Genomic DNA, 16,417 nt, shown 5'->3' with positions numbered 1-16,417 from the left:
AGGCCCAGAGTTCAGGCCCCACGACAGGACCCAAAAAAAAAAAAAAAAGAAAGAAAAGGAAAGAAAAAGAGTTTCACGGACTTTCCCACCCAGGATGGCTTTGAACCATGATCTTCAGATCTCAGCCTCTGAGTAGCTAGGATTACAGGCGTGAGCCACCGGCGCCCGGCTGTGACCTTTTTTTCTTTTTTCTTTTTTTTTGGTCTGGTCGTGGGGCCTGAACTCTGGGCCTGGGTGCTGTCCCTCAGCTCTTCAGCTCAAGGCTAGTGCTCTATCACTTGCACCACAGTGCCACTTCCGGCTTTTTTTCTTTATGCTTATGTGGTGCTGAGGAATTGAACCCAGGGCCTCATGCATGCAAGGCAAGCACTCTACCAATAAGCCACGTTCCCAGCCCCCCCCCCTTTTTTCTTTTTTCTTTTCTTTTCTTTGAATCTCCAATGAACCACCAAAAAGCCAGAAGTAGAACTGTGGCTCAAATGGTAGAGCACCAGCCTTGAGCAAAAAAGCTAATGGACATTACCCTAGTATGGAAAAAAAATTCATTCTTCTTTCATCTCTTTTCCTATGTTAGCCTTTGTCCTCAAAAGCTTCGATTTCTTTTGTGTATCAGTGAGGGGGAAAGGAGGAACTGTGCAAAGTGAAAAAATAAAAATGGAGGTGTAGGAGGGGCAGACAGCTGCAAGGCTCAGAGCTGGAGTCACTCAGCAAACCTTAACCCAACAGCTCTGAGCTCGGATTTCTTCTGTGGACAGCTGGCTTTTTTCGTTTCTGAAATACTCTGCAAAGATGGAAGAGGGTCTCAGAATTGCTCTGCTGTGAGTCATTATTTTTATTTTGTGCAGGTATCAAAGCTTGAACTCAGGCCTTCCTTGGGTTTGTCCCTTAGCTTTGTCACTAAAGGCTGGCTCTCTACCACTTGAACCATAGCTCTACTTCTTTTCTGCAGGCTCACTGGAGATGAGAGTCTCACAGCCTCTCCTGCCCCGCCCGTCTGGCTTTGAACCTCCATGCTCACATCTCAGCCTCCAGAGTTGGCATGATTACAGGTGTGAGCCACCAACACGCAGTATTGCTGTGCTACTTCGCTTATACCATGTGTAGAAATGAAATGGGATATTCCATGTAGCAGGATTGAGGGAGGTAATGATAGCTACCCCGTGGCTTGCTGTGATTTTTAAAGGCCACGAACTCCTCATAGAGAAAACCCGCAGGCTGACTCCAGAGACATAGAAGCCAGGATTGGAGATGGGCCTTGCCTGTCACAGACCAGTCTCTCCTCCCTCAGCTTGGCACCCAATACCCCATATTCTGTTTAATCTTCCTTCCCTCCCTTTACCCCCCCCCCATCCTACTGCCACCGATGTCCCTGGAATTTTGGACTTCGCTATTTTTAAAACCGTCAACTCAGTAGCCGTGTCCCTCCCTCCCCCCCTCAGCTGTCCAGTGCTCTGGCCAGCCCTGTGCCCTCCCTTCCTCCCACCCCCAATCTACTCTGGCTGTCTACCCTCAGTGAGATTTTCGCAGGTCTGGGGACCTGCTGGGGACATGGAGATGGGGACAAGGTGCCCCTGGCTGGGACAGATGGACGCGATCCACAACCATGCCTGTAGAACTGGATATCCAAGGAATGGCTGACCTTTGCAAACAGTAAGTGGAAAGGCAATTGCAATTGTTGAATAAGGTCATGAGTGGAGCTAGACTTCTACAAAATTTACAGATGCGGAACTTGGGTGTCTGTTCCAAACATTAGGATCCCTCCCTAGGAAGACACCAAAATCTCCATGTCTCTTTTCTGTGTGGTCGCTGATCTCTAGCTGTTTGCTGCTTAATGTGCTCCAGCATTTTTAGCCTTCTTACCTTCCTGTTTCCCTTATCAGGTCAATATATATATTTTAAATTTTGTGCCAGCTCTGAGGCTTGAACTCAGGGTCTGGGTGCTGTCTCTGAACTGTTTTGCTCAAGGCTGGCACTGTACCACTTGAGCCACAACTCCACTTCTGGCTTTTTTTTTCTTCTTTAATTGGACATAAAGAGTCTCCCAAACTTTGCTGCTTAGGGCTGGCTTTGAACACCGATCTTCAGATCTCAGCCTTGTGAGTAGCTAGGATTACAGGTGTGAGCCACAGGTGCCCAAGCCTCCACGGAGACATTGCTGTTCTAGAAGGCATAGGAATTCTAGTCCATTCCTTCTTGTGTTCTTCTGAGGCAAAGGAGGCGAGGAACGAACCCCTCCTGCGAGGGACGGCTGGCGGTGAGGAGGGAAGAATAAGGGGCTTGTGTCTGAAAGATTCCTAGGGGTCTTTGCTCTGTTGGGGAGCTGCTGGGAGGCCTGGGATCCGGTCTAGCTGCAGAACGCCTCCGTTTTTGACAACTCGCTGTTTGCTATGGAGGATGGGGCAACCCCGCAGACTCTGCCCTCTCCAAGTTCATCGACCCTCCCCTCCGCCCCCACGCCGCCCCACGCCGGCCTTGCACAGGGGACCCGAGCCAGAGGTCTAACCAGCCGTCCCGTGGAGGTCGGGGCGCCCCCGGCTCCCCCTTGTCGTGATTGCCCTGGATTCTCCGTGCACCACCCTGACCAGCCTTCCACTCTCCGCTTCTCCCCGTGCCCAGCCAGATCTCTTTTCTCCGTCACAGGTCAGCAGGTCTAAGCCCGCTGGGTAGAGAGAGTCAGCTGGGAAGCACCGCTGCCCGGGGTGGGGAGGGGGACCTGGCTGGACAGGTATGGGGGACCCAAGCCAGCCCCCTCACCCTCGGCCCCTCCACGGCAGCCCCCCGACTCTGAGCACTGTCACCCTCCTGCTCCTCCTCTGTGGACACGGTGAGACCAGCCGGGGTCCCGGGGCGTCTGAGCATGCGCGTGAGGGGAAGGGAAGGACGGGGAGGGGAGGGTCGCCGAGGGCTGATCTCGACTTTATTTCTCATGCCAACGTGGGGGGCACCGGAGGGGGAGGCCCTGGTTGGTGAGGAGAAGAGATCTAACAGATGGGCTTTTTTTTTTTTATTTCTTTGGTGCCGCGACTGGGACTTGAACTCAGGTCCCTCCGCTTTCTCCATTCAAGGCTGGCATTCCACCACTTGGCCCATGCCTGCCTCCGCGGCTGGCTTTTTTGCTAGTCAATGGAGACAAGGTTGCATGTCTTTATCTTGCCGGCGCTGGCTCTGCCTCGCCGTCTTCAGCCCCGAGCAGCTAGGATGGCAGGCGTGAGCTTGCACACTTGTTTTTAACGCGGGAGGTGAGGGTTGGGGCCTGGGAATAGGCCTTCTGGTCGGGCTGCACGGTCGGCGGCGCGGGGGCGGGGAGGTCTGGGGAGGGTGGGGGGACGCACCCCCACACAGACCCCAGCCCTCTCCTCGTCGGTCCTCAGCCCACTCGCAGTGCAAGATTCTCCGCTGCAACGCCGAGTACGTGTCGTCCACGCTGAGCCTCCGAGGCGCGGGCTCGCCGGGCGGGCTGCGGGGCGGCGGCCTGTGCCGCGCGCTCCGCTCCTACGAGCTGTGCACTCGGCGTACGGCGCGCACCGACCTGGCCTTCCACTCGGCGGTGCATGGCATCGAGGACCTCATGATCCAGCACAACTGCTCCCGCCGCGGCCCCACCGCGCCGCCCCCGCCGCCGCGCAGCGCGCCGCCGGGATCCCCAGCCCCGGACCCCTGCGACTACGAGGCCCGCTTCTTGCGGATGCACGGGCGGCGCCCCGGCTTCCTGCACTGCGCCTCCTTTGGGGACCCGCACGTGCGCAGCTTCCACCACCACTTCCACACCTGCCGCGTGCAGGGCGCCTGGCCGCTCCTCGACAACAACTTCCTCTTCGTGCAGGCCACCAGCGCCCCCGTGGCGTCGGGGGCCAAGGCCACGGCCACCCGCAAGGTCAGGGGCCCGATCGAGCTCCCTCCCCACCCAGCTAGCTCCACTGTGCACGTGTATGTGCACGTGTGTGTGCGTGCGTGGGCGTTTGAGTGTACATGTGTGCACGCGCACGTAAGCATGTACGTGCGTGTGCACGTGGGTTTGTGTGCGTGCACGTGCGTGTGCATGCACATGTGTGCGATGTGCCTGAGTGGATGTGCATGTGCGTGCATGCGTGCGCCTGTGTGCGTGGGTGTGTGTGCATGTGCACTGTGTGTATGCGGGCGCGCATGCGTGTGTGCATGTGTTTGTGTGTGCGCGTGCGCGCTGGTACTGGGGCTCAAACTCGGCCTGGGCGCTGTCCCTGAGCTTTTTCCATTCAAAACTGGCGCTCTACCACCTGGGCCACACTGCCACTTGTTTGTTGGTTCATTGGACTTAAAGAGTCTCGGGAGCCCGGTGCTGGTGGCTTCAGCCTGTCATCCTAGCATCTCAGGAGGCTGAGATCTGAGAATCATGGTTCAAAGCCAGCCCGGCAGGAAAGTCGGTGAGACTCCTATCTCCAGTAAACCACCAGAAAAACAAAACACAAAAAACAGAAGTGGCGCGGTGGCTCAAGTGGTAGAGCCTTGAGCTGAAGAGCCGAGGGACAGCGCCCAGGCCCAGAGATCAACCCCACGTCAGACAAAAAAAAAAAAAAAAAAAAGTCCTGCGGACTTTACTGCCGAGGCTGGCTTGAACCGTGGTCCTCAGATCTCAGCCTCCTGAGTAGCTAGGATTACAGGCGTGAGCCACCAACCCCCTGGGTTTGCAGGGCTGCCTTCCACCCCAAGTGACCCCCACTTCTCCCTGTGGCGACCTCGCAGCTCACCATCATCTTTAAGAACATGCAGGAGTGCATCGATCAGAAGGTGTACCGGGCCGAGGTGGACAACCTGCCCGCGGCCTTCGAGGACGGCTCGGTCAACGGCGGCTACCGGCCGGGGGGCTCGAGTCTGTCCATTCAGACGGCTAACCCCGGGAACCACGTGGAGATCCGGGCTGCTTACATCGGCACGACCATCGTTGTCCGGCAGACGGCCGGCCAGTTGTCGTTCTCCATCCGGGTGGCGGAGGACGTGGCCCGGGCCTTCTCGGCCGAGCAGGACCTGCAGCTGTGCGTGGCCGGGTGCCCACCCAGCCAGCGCCTCTCGCGCTCCGAGCGCAACCGTCGGGGTGCCATCCCCGTCGACGCGGCCCGACGACTGTGCAAACAGGGGCTCCCCGTGGAAGATGCCTATTTCCAGTCCTGTGTTTTCGATGTGTTCATTTCCGGTGACCCCAATTTCACCATGCCAGCCCGGACAGCCTTAGAGGACGCGCGGGCCTTCTTGCCCGATCTGGAGAAGTTACACCTCTTCCCCTCGGATGCGGGGGTTCCTCGCTCCCCTGCCAACCCCCTATGTCCACTTCTTGCAGGGCTCTTTTTCCTGTGGCTTTGCATTCACTAAGTAGCCAGCCAGGCCAGGACTAGCTTGGAAACCATTCTGGGAGGGCATGGAACACAAGAATTGCCAAGAACACAGCAGAGACCTGGAGATCCACGAACCAACCAATGAGCACTGAGCCTCGGTGGGCTCCAACCCCCGCCTGCATGCTGATAACAGAATGAGAATTCTGGACGAGGTTTTGCATTCCAGACCCCTGTAGGGGCTCATTGCCCCTTTGGACACATACAAAAAAGTGGGGGTGTGGCCCCTTTCCAGTCCCATTTATGGTGAGAAGATTGTGTCAATCCATGTATTTTAAAACTTGGAATATTTTTTCGTGTGTGCTGGTACTGGGGCTTGCACTCAGGGCCTTACATGCTCTACTTTTTTGTTCAAAGCTGGTGCTCTACCACACGAGCCACCCCTCAAATTCTGGCTTTTGGCTGGTTCTTTGGACATAAGAGCCTTACAGACTCTTCTGCCTGAGCTAGTTTAGAACCACAATCTCAGCCTTCTGAGTAACTAGTGTTACAGGTATTAACCAGCAGTGCCCAGCAAGGGTGAGATTTCTTTTTTTTTTTTCCGGCCATGAGACTTGAACTCTGGGCCTGTGCACTGTCCCTCAGCCCTTAAGCTCAAAGGTTAACACTCTACCACTTGAGCCACAGCATCACTTCCGGTTTTCAGGTGGTTCATTGGAGATAAGAGTCTCACAGATTTTCCTGTCCAGGCTGGCTTTGAACCACAATCCTCAGATCTCAGCCTCCTGAGTAGCTAGGATTACAGGTGTGAGCCACTGGCACCTGGCTCGGTAAGACTTTTTAAGAGTCAACAACTAAGAGAGGATAACACAAACCTTATTCAAAAGCATCTCAGGAGAGGACAAAATAATCAGGGAAAGAATTCTATTGGGTGAGGCCTGAGCGTATGTCTAGCACCTGGTTAGCAAACACAAGACCATCAGATCAGGTCCCAGAACCACCAAAAAAGGAAAAGAAAAAAAATCTATTTGATGAATATACAATGGGAGGTGAGTTCTGCTTTCTTTGTTCAGATGTGAAATGCACACTGTGCGGATGTTAGGTGAAGGACACTGGCTTTTGGAGAAATGCACACAGAAAGGACAGAAGCTAGCATGCCAGCCCCTAACTCATCTGTTATTAAAGCTAGGAGCCTCCATGTGTCCTCTGTTGCTGGTTCTTTTTTTTTTTTGTCGGTCGTGGGGCTTGAACTCTGGGCCTGAGCGCTGTCCCTCAGCTCTTCAGCTCAAGGCGAGTGCTCCACCACTTGAGCTACAGCGCCTCTTCCGGTTTTCTGGTGGTTTATTGGAGATAGGAGTCTCATGGTCTCTCCTGCCCAGGCTGGCTTTGAACTGCGATCCTCAGATCTCAGCCTCCTGAGTAGCTAGTATTACAGGCGTGAACCACCAGCGCCCGGCTGTTGCTGGTTCTTTACAGATGCAGGAAATGGAGTAAGGTGATGTGTTTGCTGAACGCACAGGGGCTCTGAAGCTGTCCTTTCTTTTTCTGCCTGCTATGAGAGATAAAACTGACTCATGTGGAGGAATCATGAGTGTGTAATTCTTCACTAAACCAACCTTCCTTCCTTCCTTCCCTCCTTTCCTTCTTTCTTTCTTTCTTTCTTTCTTTCTTTCTTTCTTTCTTTCTTTCTTTCTTTCTTTCTTTCTTTCTTTCTTTCTTTCTTTCTTGTGCTGGAACAGAGGCTTGGACTCAGGGCCTACGTACTTTCCTTAAGATTTTCCCTTCAAGGCAGATGCTATTGCATTTGGGCCACACCTCCATTCCAGCTTTTGGGTGGTTAATTGGAGATGAGAGGTTCACAGACTTGTCAGCCCAGACTGGCTTTGAATTGTGACCCTTAGTTATCAGCCTTCTGAGTAGCAAAGATTTACAGACATGAGCCACTGGCATCGGGTTGTTTAGATTTTTTTTTTTCTGGTTTGAATTTAGGATCTTGTGCTGTTCCTGAGCTTCTTTTGCTCAAGGCTAGCCTCTACCACTTGAGCCACATCACCATTTCTGGCTTTTTCTGAGTAGTTTACTGGAGATAAGAGTCTCACAGACTTTCCTGCTTGTGCCAGCTTCCAACCGAGATCCTCAGCTCTCAGCCTTCTGAGTAGCTAGGATTATAGGAACGAGCCACTAGTGCTCTGAACTTCTTTTGCTCAAGAGCTAGCACTCTGCCACTTGAGCCACATTTCCACTTTTGGCTTTTTCTGTGTATGTGGTACTGAGGAATGGCTTCATGCATGCTAGGCAAGCCACCTTCCCAGCCTCAGAATTTTTTTTTTCCATGAAGTTAAATGTACTAGTACTTGGTGACGCTGAGTTACATGTCATACTTTGCCATGTAAGAGTGTAAAATTGCATTGGGGTCAGCACAGGCAAAGCAGCAGCTCAAGACCGAGCCTGAGAATCAACTTAAGAGCAATGAGACTCCACAGGCAGAGGGCTAAGCACAGGCGGGACGCTTGCCCGCATGCACGAGGCCCCAGCACTGCAAAATACAAAATAAATGAACAAAAAATGCTAAAGAAGGCAGTCTCCCCCTTCTCCCCCCTTCTTCCCCCCTCTTCCTCCTTCCCCCTCCCTTACTCTCCAGGGTTTTGCTATGTAGGCTGAGGGAGCTTGTATTCTCCACCCTCCGGGTAAGCTTCCTAGGTGCTGGAATTACAGATATGTGCCACTATACCTAGCCCTTTATCTCTATTTTTATATAAAGAAACAATTACAGAAGGATTAAACAATTCTAATAAGTGAGAGAGTCAGAAATGTAACCTAAGCAGTTTGTAGTGGTATTACCAGATATTATCAAGGAAACGAAGCTATTTAAATATTTTGAACTTAGACATGTTGGTATACACCTATAAGCCCAGCAGGATGTGAATTCCAAGCCAGCCTGGGCTAGATAGAAAAACCTTCTCTGCCTCTGTCTGTCTCTCTCTTTCTTACACACACACACATATACTTCTTGTTCTTGTATGGGGGCTTGAACTAGGATATCAGACTCTTTTTTGCTTTTTCTTACTCAAGGCTAGTGCTCTACCACTTGAGCCATATCTACTTCAGGCTTTTTACTGGTTAATTGGAGATAGTCAATAGATAGTCACTGGACTTTCCTGCCTGGGCTGGCTTTGAACTGTGATCCTCATATCTCAGCCTCCTGAGTAGCCTGGGGGGGGGGCTGATCCTGGCAAGCCAGGTACTCTGGCTCTCCATCTCAGCCACATCAACCATGGGCTCCTCTTCTAGGCAGACTAGTGGCGTACAGGCTGCTCAGAGATCCAGTTCTCCCGGGTAGAGGCATTTTTGTAGGCCCAGGGCAGTGGTGTTGCCTCCTCCAGGATGACCCCCAGGCTAGCTCCAGGTTCAGGTCAACTCTGCCAGCTTGGAGCAGGGCCCTGAGGACACCTCCAAATGCTAGATTTTTTTTTTAAGGGGGAGAGGGTGGTGGTTTTTTTTTTTTTTTTTTTTTTTAATTTGGTGCCTATCCTAGGGCTTGAACTCTGAGTGACTGGTGCTTATTTTATAGACTTGCTAGCATTTCATAATACAGTATAAAATAATGGCAGTTTTATGAAAAGAGTATCTTACAGTTTAAAAACAACCCTGCTGGGTGCCAGTGGCTCAGGCCTGTAATCCTAGCTACTCCGGAGGCTGAGATCCAAGGATCTCGGATTGAAACCAGCCCAGACAGAAAAATCCCTGTGAGTCTCCTTATCTTCAATAAACCACTCAAAAGCCAGAAGTGATGCTGTGGCTCCAAGTGGTAGAACACTAACTAGCCTTGAGCAAAAGAACTCAAGGACAGGGCCCAGACCCTAAATTCAAGCCCCAGGACTGACAGAAAAAAACAAAACCAACAAAAACCACCCTGTGACCCCTAATTCTGATCACCCACTTCATCAAAGCCAGCAGGTGGCGCTGGTGACTAAAAAGTGACTCAGGAGATGAGCCCAACCCTTGGGAGATTCTCTGGCTTGTTGGCCATTTGAGAAAAAAATATTGAGTGTTTGGCAGAACTGGCATTTCAGAAATAAGATAGATTCATGATAAGCCAAAAAAATTTTTTTGGTCATGGGGCTTAAATTAAGGACTTGGGCACTTTCCCTGAGTTCTTTTGCTCAAGGCTAACGCTCAAGGCCAGCTCTCTACCGCTTGAGCCACAGTGCCACTTCCCGTTTTCTGAGTGGTTTATTGGAGATGAGAGTCTCAAGGACTTTCTTGCCAGTGGGTGGCTTTGAACCGCAATCCTCAGATCTTTGCCTCCCGAGTAGCTAGAATCACAGGCATGAGACACCGGTGCCTGGCTTACTTCCATTCCAGTCTTTTAGTGGTTAATTGGAGATAGAGTTTCACAAATTTTCCTACCCAGGCTGGCTTTGAACCAGGATCCTCAGATCTCAGTCTCTTAAATAGCTAGGATTACACCTATGAGCTATGAGCACCAGCCAAGAAAAAATAAAAATTTTTTAAATAAAGAAATAAGGGGCTGGGAAGGTGGCTCAGTGGTAGAGTGCTTGCCTTGCATGCATGAGGCCCTGGGTTCGATTCCTCAGCACCACATAAGCAAAAAGAAAAAAGCCAGAAGTGGCGCTGTGGCTCAAGTAGTAGAGCGCTAGCCTTGAGCAGAAGAGCTGAGGGACAGCGCCCAGGCCCAGAGTTCAGGCCCCACGACCGGACCCAAAAAAAAAAAAAAACTTATGTGAACGGAGGGGTGGGCTTTGACAAAGTGAAACCTAAATTAGGAAGGCTACATAGATTCTGCCTCTATTCTCAGGCTACTTCAGAATTGGTTCACAAAATCAATATTTTTTTGTGTGTGTGTGTGTGTGTGTTGGTACTGATACTTGAACTTAGGGACTTGAACTCTTGCTTGGCTTTTTACTTAAGTCTGGCACCTTACCACTTAAGCCACAACTTCACCTCTGGTTTTTTTCTGCTGGTTTATTAGAGATAAGAGTGTCATGGACTTTTCTTTCCTGGGCTGGCTTCAAATGGTGAACCTCAGCTCTCAGCCTCCTGAGTAGCTAGGATTACAAGTGTGAGCCACCAGCACCCAGCTGAGTTTTATCTTTCTTTAACTGGGTTGAACAGTTTGTTTATCCTACTCTACCTTACTTCACTTCAGCCAAGAACTGACAGGCCCTTTGCTTAAATGAAAGCACCTGAAACAGAAGAAGTTTCAGCCATAATTTTATTTTCTTTTTATATAGAAATTAAGTGCTGGTATCTAGTATAACCAAAACAAACTGGGAGAAATGCCAGCAGGGTGGAGGAGAAACTTCGAGCAGCAGGATGAGTAATGGGGGAGATTATATTAGTAACTCTTTCACTAATCATGGATTAATTCAGAGCAATTCCAGAATTTCTGGTGTTTCTAAACTCTGCTAGGTCCTATGACAATATGGTTCTTACTTTTGAGGAGCTCAGTTAGCGTGAAGAAACAGACAAAAATCACTATATGATAAATGATAAATACTGCATGTAGCCAGGTACTATTGGCTCCACTCTATAATGCTAGCTACTACCCAAGAGCTGAGAGTTGAGGATCACAGTTTTAGTACAATGTTGGACATACTTTTATACATTTCTAGTCTGTATGTTGATACTGGGGCTTGAACTCAGGGGCCCCGACAGTATCTCTTAGTTTTTCAGTCAAGGCCAGTGCTCTACCACTTGAGCCACCGCCACACTTCCAGCTCTTTGCTAATTGATGGGAGGTAAGAGTCTCAAGGACTTTGCTGTCTATGCTGGCTTACAATCATGATCCTCAGATCTCAGCCTCCAGAGTAGCTAGGATTATAGGTGCGAAGCTATAGTGCCCAGTGTTAGAGACATTTCTTAAACTAAAGATCTTGTTAGTACATAAACTACCACAGGGTGGCAGGCCTGAGCCAACTAGGTTTCTAATCTGGTGAAGAAAGAATTTCTCAGAAAAGGGGAAGTTGGGTTGAAGACACAATGTTCTGGCTCCCATTCTTGTAAACATGAACACAGTCCAGCTTTCTCCTCAGAGAAAAACAAAGCATTGCCACGCCTTGCTCTGATACATAAGCAGGCAATAGATTTTGAGGGACTAGTATGTCACAGTATAGCAGAAGAACTGAAATTGAGGTTTTTGGTTTTGGTTTTGATTTGGCCAATACTAGGGTTTATCAAGCATGAGTGCTGTCCTTTAGTTTTTTCCCATGCTCAAAGCTGGTGCTCTACCACTTGAGCCACAGCTCTACTTTCCACTTTTTGCTGATTAATAGGGGATAAGATTCTCATAGACTTTTCTGCCTCTGCTGGCTTTGAACCTTGATCCTCATCCCTCAGTCTCCTGAGTAGCTAGGATTACAGGCCTGAGCCACTGGTGTTTGGCAAAACATTAGTAAGCAGAAGAAAATGAGGGAGGGGGTAACTGTTTAAAAAGAGATGTACTCGGGCTGGGAAGGTGGCTCAGTGGTAGAGCGCTTGCCTTGCATGCTCAAGGCCCTGGGTTCGATTCCTCAGCACCACATAAGCAAAAAGAAAAAAGCCGGAAGTGGTGCTGTGGCTCAAGTGGTAGAGCGCTAGCCTTGAGCTGAAGAGCTGAGGGACAGCGCCCAGGCCCAGAGTTCAGGTCCCACAACCGGCTAAAAAAAAAAAAAAAAATATTTAAAAAAAAAAAAAGAGATGTACTCATTACCTTTTTTTTCTTTTTTCTTTTTTGGTTCCGGTCATGGGGCCTGAACTCTGGGCATGGGTGCTGTCCCTCAGCTCTTCAGCTCAAGGCTAGCGCTCTACCGCTTGAGCCACAGCACCACTTCCGGCTTTTCACTTTTTACTTATGTGATGCTGAGGAATCGAACCCAGGGCCTCAGGCATGCAAGGCAAGCACTCTACCGCTGAACCACCTTCCCAGCCCTGTACTCATTACCTTATGTAACTGTAAACCCTCTGTTCATCACCTTTACAGTAAATTAAAAACACAACACAGGAACAACCAACATTTCTCACTGGACACAATGTTGAAAATGAACTCTACAACTTGAGGGTGTTGATGGGAGGGAAAAACTGGGGAAGAGAGCGAGGGAAGGAGTGACATTGTCCAAAAAGAAATGTACTCATGACCTGATTTATGTAACTATAACCCTTCAGTACATCATGTTTATAATAACAATAAAAAATTGAAAAACAACATTTCTTTTGTGTGTGTGTGTGTGTCAGTTGTGGGGCTTGCATTTAGGGCCTGGGCTCTGTCCCTGAGCTCTTCAGCTCAAGGTGAGTGCTCTACCATTTGAGCCACAGTGCCACTTCTGGTTTTCTGAGTGGTTTATTGGTGATACGAGTCTCTCGGACTTTAGTGCCTGGGCTGGCTTTGAACCTCAATACTCAGATCTCAGCCTCCTGAGTAGCTAGGATTACAGGCATGAGCCACCAACGCCATGATACTCATCTCCAATAAACTACTCAGAAAAAGCCAAAAGCAGTGTGGCTTAAGTGTTAGAGCACTATTCTTGAGCACAAAAAGGCTCAGGAACAGCGCCCAGGCCTTAAGTGCAAGCCCCACAACCAACCAAAAAAAAAAAAAAAAGAATGCATTGTGTTCATATTCTGACTTGTTGAACTGAAACTCCCTTGTACAACTACTCTAAAAAAAATCATGCTCTGGATTATTCAAGTGAAAACAAAGTCATATTTGGTCATAAGGTGAGAAGACTGGGAATCGAGAAGATTCCTTGAGCAGTGTCATTTACTATGTGCCAGAGCAGATAAAATTTCTGAAAGCAGAGCTGGAAAGTTAGGACAGGAGTTCCGAGTAGAGAAAAGCACAGGCAGAGACAAAAGCAGTCAAAGACGCACAGACGTGAACAGTAAGTACCGGGGCGTGGCTAGGTATAGGTACATGGATGAGGAAGCAGAAGGAAAGGAGCTTGAAAAGTTTGGCTAGGGCCATTTTTGTGAAAAGTTTTATAGGGCAGGTTGACAGGTTTAGTCAGCAATGAGTTTTTGGGAGCACCACAGGGAGAGACTGAAATAAAATCTTGTCAATTTCTTCTAGTTTCAGCCTACATATTAGAACAGATTAGTTTAAAAGATTAGTTTAAAAACTATTAACTGAGCTAGGTGTTGGTGACTCTTGCCTATAATCCTATTTACTCAAGAGGCACAGATCTGAAGATCTCGGTTCAAAGCCAGCTTGGGCACGAAAGGCCCTGAGATTCATTTTTCTTTTTGGGTCTGATCGTGGGGCCTGAACTCTGGGCCTGGGCGCTGTCCCTCAGCTCTTCAGCTCAAGGCTAGTGCTCTACCACTTGAGCCACAGCACCACTTCCGGCTTTTTTCTTTTTGCTTATGTGGTGCTGAGGAATCAAACCCAGGGCCTCAGGCATGCAAGGCAAGCGCTCTACCATGAGCCACCTTCCCAGCCCCTCTGGGAGACTCTTATCTCCAGTTAACCACCTAAAAGCTGGAAGTGGAGGTGTAGCTCAATTGGTAGGCAACAACCTTGAGTGAAAAAGCTAAGCAAGCCTGGTCCCGGTGGTTCAGACTTGTAATCCTAGCTACTCAGAAGGCTGAGATCTGAGAATCATGGTTGAAAGCCAGCCTGGGCAGAAAAGTATGCGAGACTCTTATCTCCAATAAACCACCAGAAAATCAGAAGTGGCATTGTGGCTGAAGTGGTAGAGCACTGGCCTTGAGCTGAAGAGCTCAGGGACAGCACTCAGGCCCAGAGTTCAAGCCCCACAACTGATCAAAAAAAGACAAAGAAAAAGCTAAGCAAAGAGTGTAAGTCTGTGAGTTCAAGTCCCAGTACTAGCACCAAAACAAAACAAAACTCTAAGCTGGGTGCTGGTGGCTCACGCCTGTAATCCTAGCTACTCAGGAGGCTGAGATCTGAGGATCATGGTTCAAAGCCGGCCCAGCAGCAAAGTCTGTGACTCTTCAATTAACCCTCATCAAATTGGGAAGTGGTGCTGTGGCTCAAGTGGTAGAGCATTAGCCTTGAACTGAAGAGCTGCCCACTACTGAACTTGAACTCAGGGCCTAAGTGCTGTTGCTTAGCCTTTTCACTCTACACTGGTGCTCTCTGACTTGAACCACAACCACACTTCTGGCTTTTTGAAGATGAAAGTCCCACAGACTTTCCTGCCTGGGCTGGTTTTGAACCATGCTCCTCAGATCTCAGCTACCAGAGTAGTTAGAATTACAGATGTGAGCCATCAAGCCCTAGACTTCCATTTCTCTTCTCTTTAACTTCTGGTCTGTTAAACATTGAAGACTCCAAAGTCTCAGAGTTGGGAATGCAGTGTAAATTCCTTTGGTTGTTTTTGATCACCGCTGTCAACACTTCTGTCAACTCCATAAATCTTTCTTCATCTCTATTCTCTCCCCTTTGCTGTTTTTCCCTAAGGGATATCAGTAAGTAAGAAAATACAAAACTGAGACTACTCAATTCTGTATGTAACTCCAGGTCGAAGATAAAAGGCATAGATAACTGCTCAGAGTCACTTTCAAAGTGCTTGTCTTTTTTCTTTCTTTGAGCACCCAGGCCCAGAGTTCAAGCCCCATGACTAATTAAAAAATACACAAAACCTTAAATGAGCCTCTTAATCAGTTCCCTTAAATGAGTTCTCTTCCCATCTTGCTAAGAAGTTGGGCCACACCATTCTTTTCTCAGCCTGGTATAAATATAGACTGTAATGAGCCAGACATCGGGATTTCCAGATAAGATTTTGTTTGTTTTTGTCAGTCATGGGGCTTGAACTCTGAGCCTGGGTGCTGACCCTCAGCTCTTCAGCTCAAGGCTAGCTCTCTATCTCTTGAGCCACAGCGTCACCTCTAGTTTTCTGGTGGTTTATTGGAGATAAGAGTCTCATGGACTTTCCTGCCCGGGCTCACTTTGAACCTGGATCCTCAGATCTTATCCTCCTGAGTAGTTAGGATTACAGATGTGAGCCACTGACCAGAGCGCCGGACCCAGATAAGATTTTAGATGAGTTGTTTTTCTTTATTCTTTTCTTTTCTTGGTATAGTATTAGGGTTAGAACTCAGGGCCTTGGGGCTACTAGATAGACTTTCTACCACTTGAGCTACCCCCCTAGCCCTTTTTTTTTTCTTTTTGCTTCTGTTATTTTTCAAACAGGGAGTGTCTCACTTCTGCTAAACCCAGCCTAGACTTTGACCCTTGCTACACATCCAGGCAGCTGCTACTCTGTCCAGTTTTTTTTTTGTTGTTGTTGTTTGTTTGTTTTTTTGGTCAGATTTTTTTTTTGCTCAAGGCTAGCATGCTACCACTTGAGCCAAAGCGCTACTTCTGTTTTTTTCTGTGTATGTAGTACTGAGGAATGGAACTCAGGGCTTTGTGCATGCTAGCTAGGCAAGCACTCTACCACTGAGCCACCTTCCCGCCTTCTGAGCTTTTTGTTTAAGGTTAGTGCTCTAGCACTTGAACTATAGCACCACTTCTGGCTTTTCTGAGTAGTTTATTGGAGGTAAGAGTGTTATGGACTTTCCTTCTCTGAGCTGGCTTTGCATGATCCTCAGATCTCAGTTTCCTGTATAGCTAGGATTACAGGCATGAGAATACCACGTAGGACAGGATTATATATATACATATACATATATATATTTATATAAGTGTACATATATATTGCTATTTAAACACAAGCTGGGCACCTTGTTCTAAGAAATATATTTCTAAATATATTCAAATTTTATAATTTGGTAGAGTGCTGGCCTTGCATGCATGAGGCCCTGGGTTTGATTCCTCAGCACCACATAAACAGAAAAAGCCAGAAGTGGCACTGTGGCTCAAGTGCTACAGCACTATCCTTGAGCTGAAGAGCTCAGGGACAGTGCCCTGGCCCAGAGTTCAAGCTCTATGACCAACAAAAAAGAAAAATAATTATATAATAAATATATAATACAATACATATTATCTCTTATATATTATATGTATATGTATTTTAATATTATATGTATTACATATAATTACATCATGAGTAACTGAAAGAAGAGAAGACTGATAAGGAGGATTACTATATCAAAATACAGCAATAAGCTGGGCACTGGCAATTCACACCTGTAATCCTAGCTACTCAGGA

The 16,417-nt window shown here is 48.5% G+C and overlaps 1 protein-coding gene across 1 annotated transcript; it reads left to right on the top strand.

The window, feature by feature from the left end:
* Positions 1-2,727: 2,727 nt before the first annotated feature.
* Hfe2 (hemochromatosis type 2 (juvenile)) lies at positions 2,728-5,343 on the top strand. The gene is made up of 3 exons (XM_013018226.1): positions 2,728-2,824; positions 3,372-3,874; positions 4,720-5,343. Exons 1-3 carry the CDS (start codon positions 2,728-2,730, stop codon positions 5,341-5,343), a joined length of 1,224 nt encoding a protein of 407 aa, XP_012873680.1.
* Positions 5,344-16,417: the final 11,074 nt, after the last annotated feature.

Source organism: Dipodomys ordii, unplaced genomic scaffold (genome assembly GCF_000151885.1).
Source record: "Dipodomys ordii isolate 6190 unplaced genomic scaffold, Dord_2.0 Scaffold39, whole genome shotgun sequence".
In the NCBI taxonomy this organism is placed as follows: Eukaryota; Metazoa; Chordata; class Mammalia; order Rodentia; family Heteromyidae; genus Dipodomys; species Dipodomys ordii.
The sequence above is the reverse complement of the archived record's forward strand: the minus strand, read 5'-3'. Positions and strand labels throughout refer to the sequence as shown.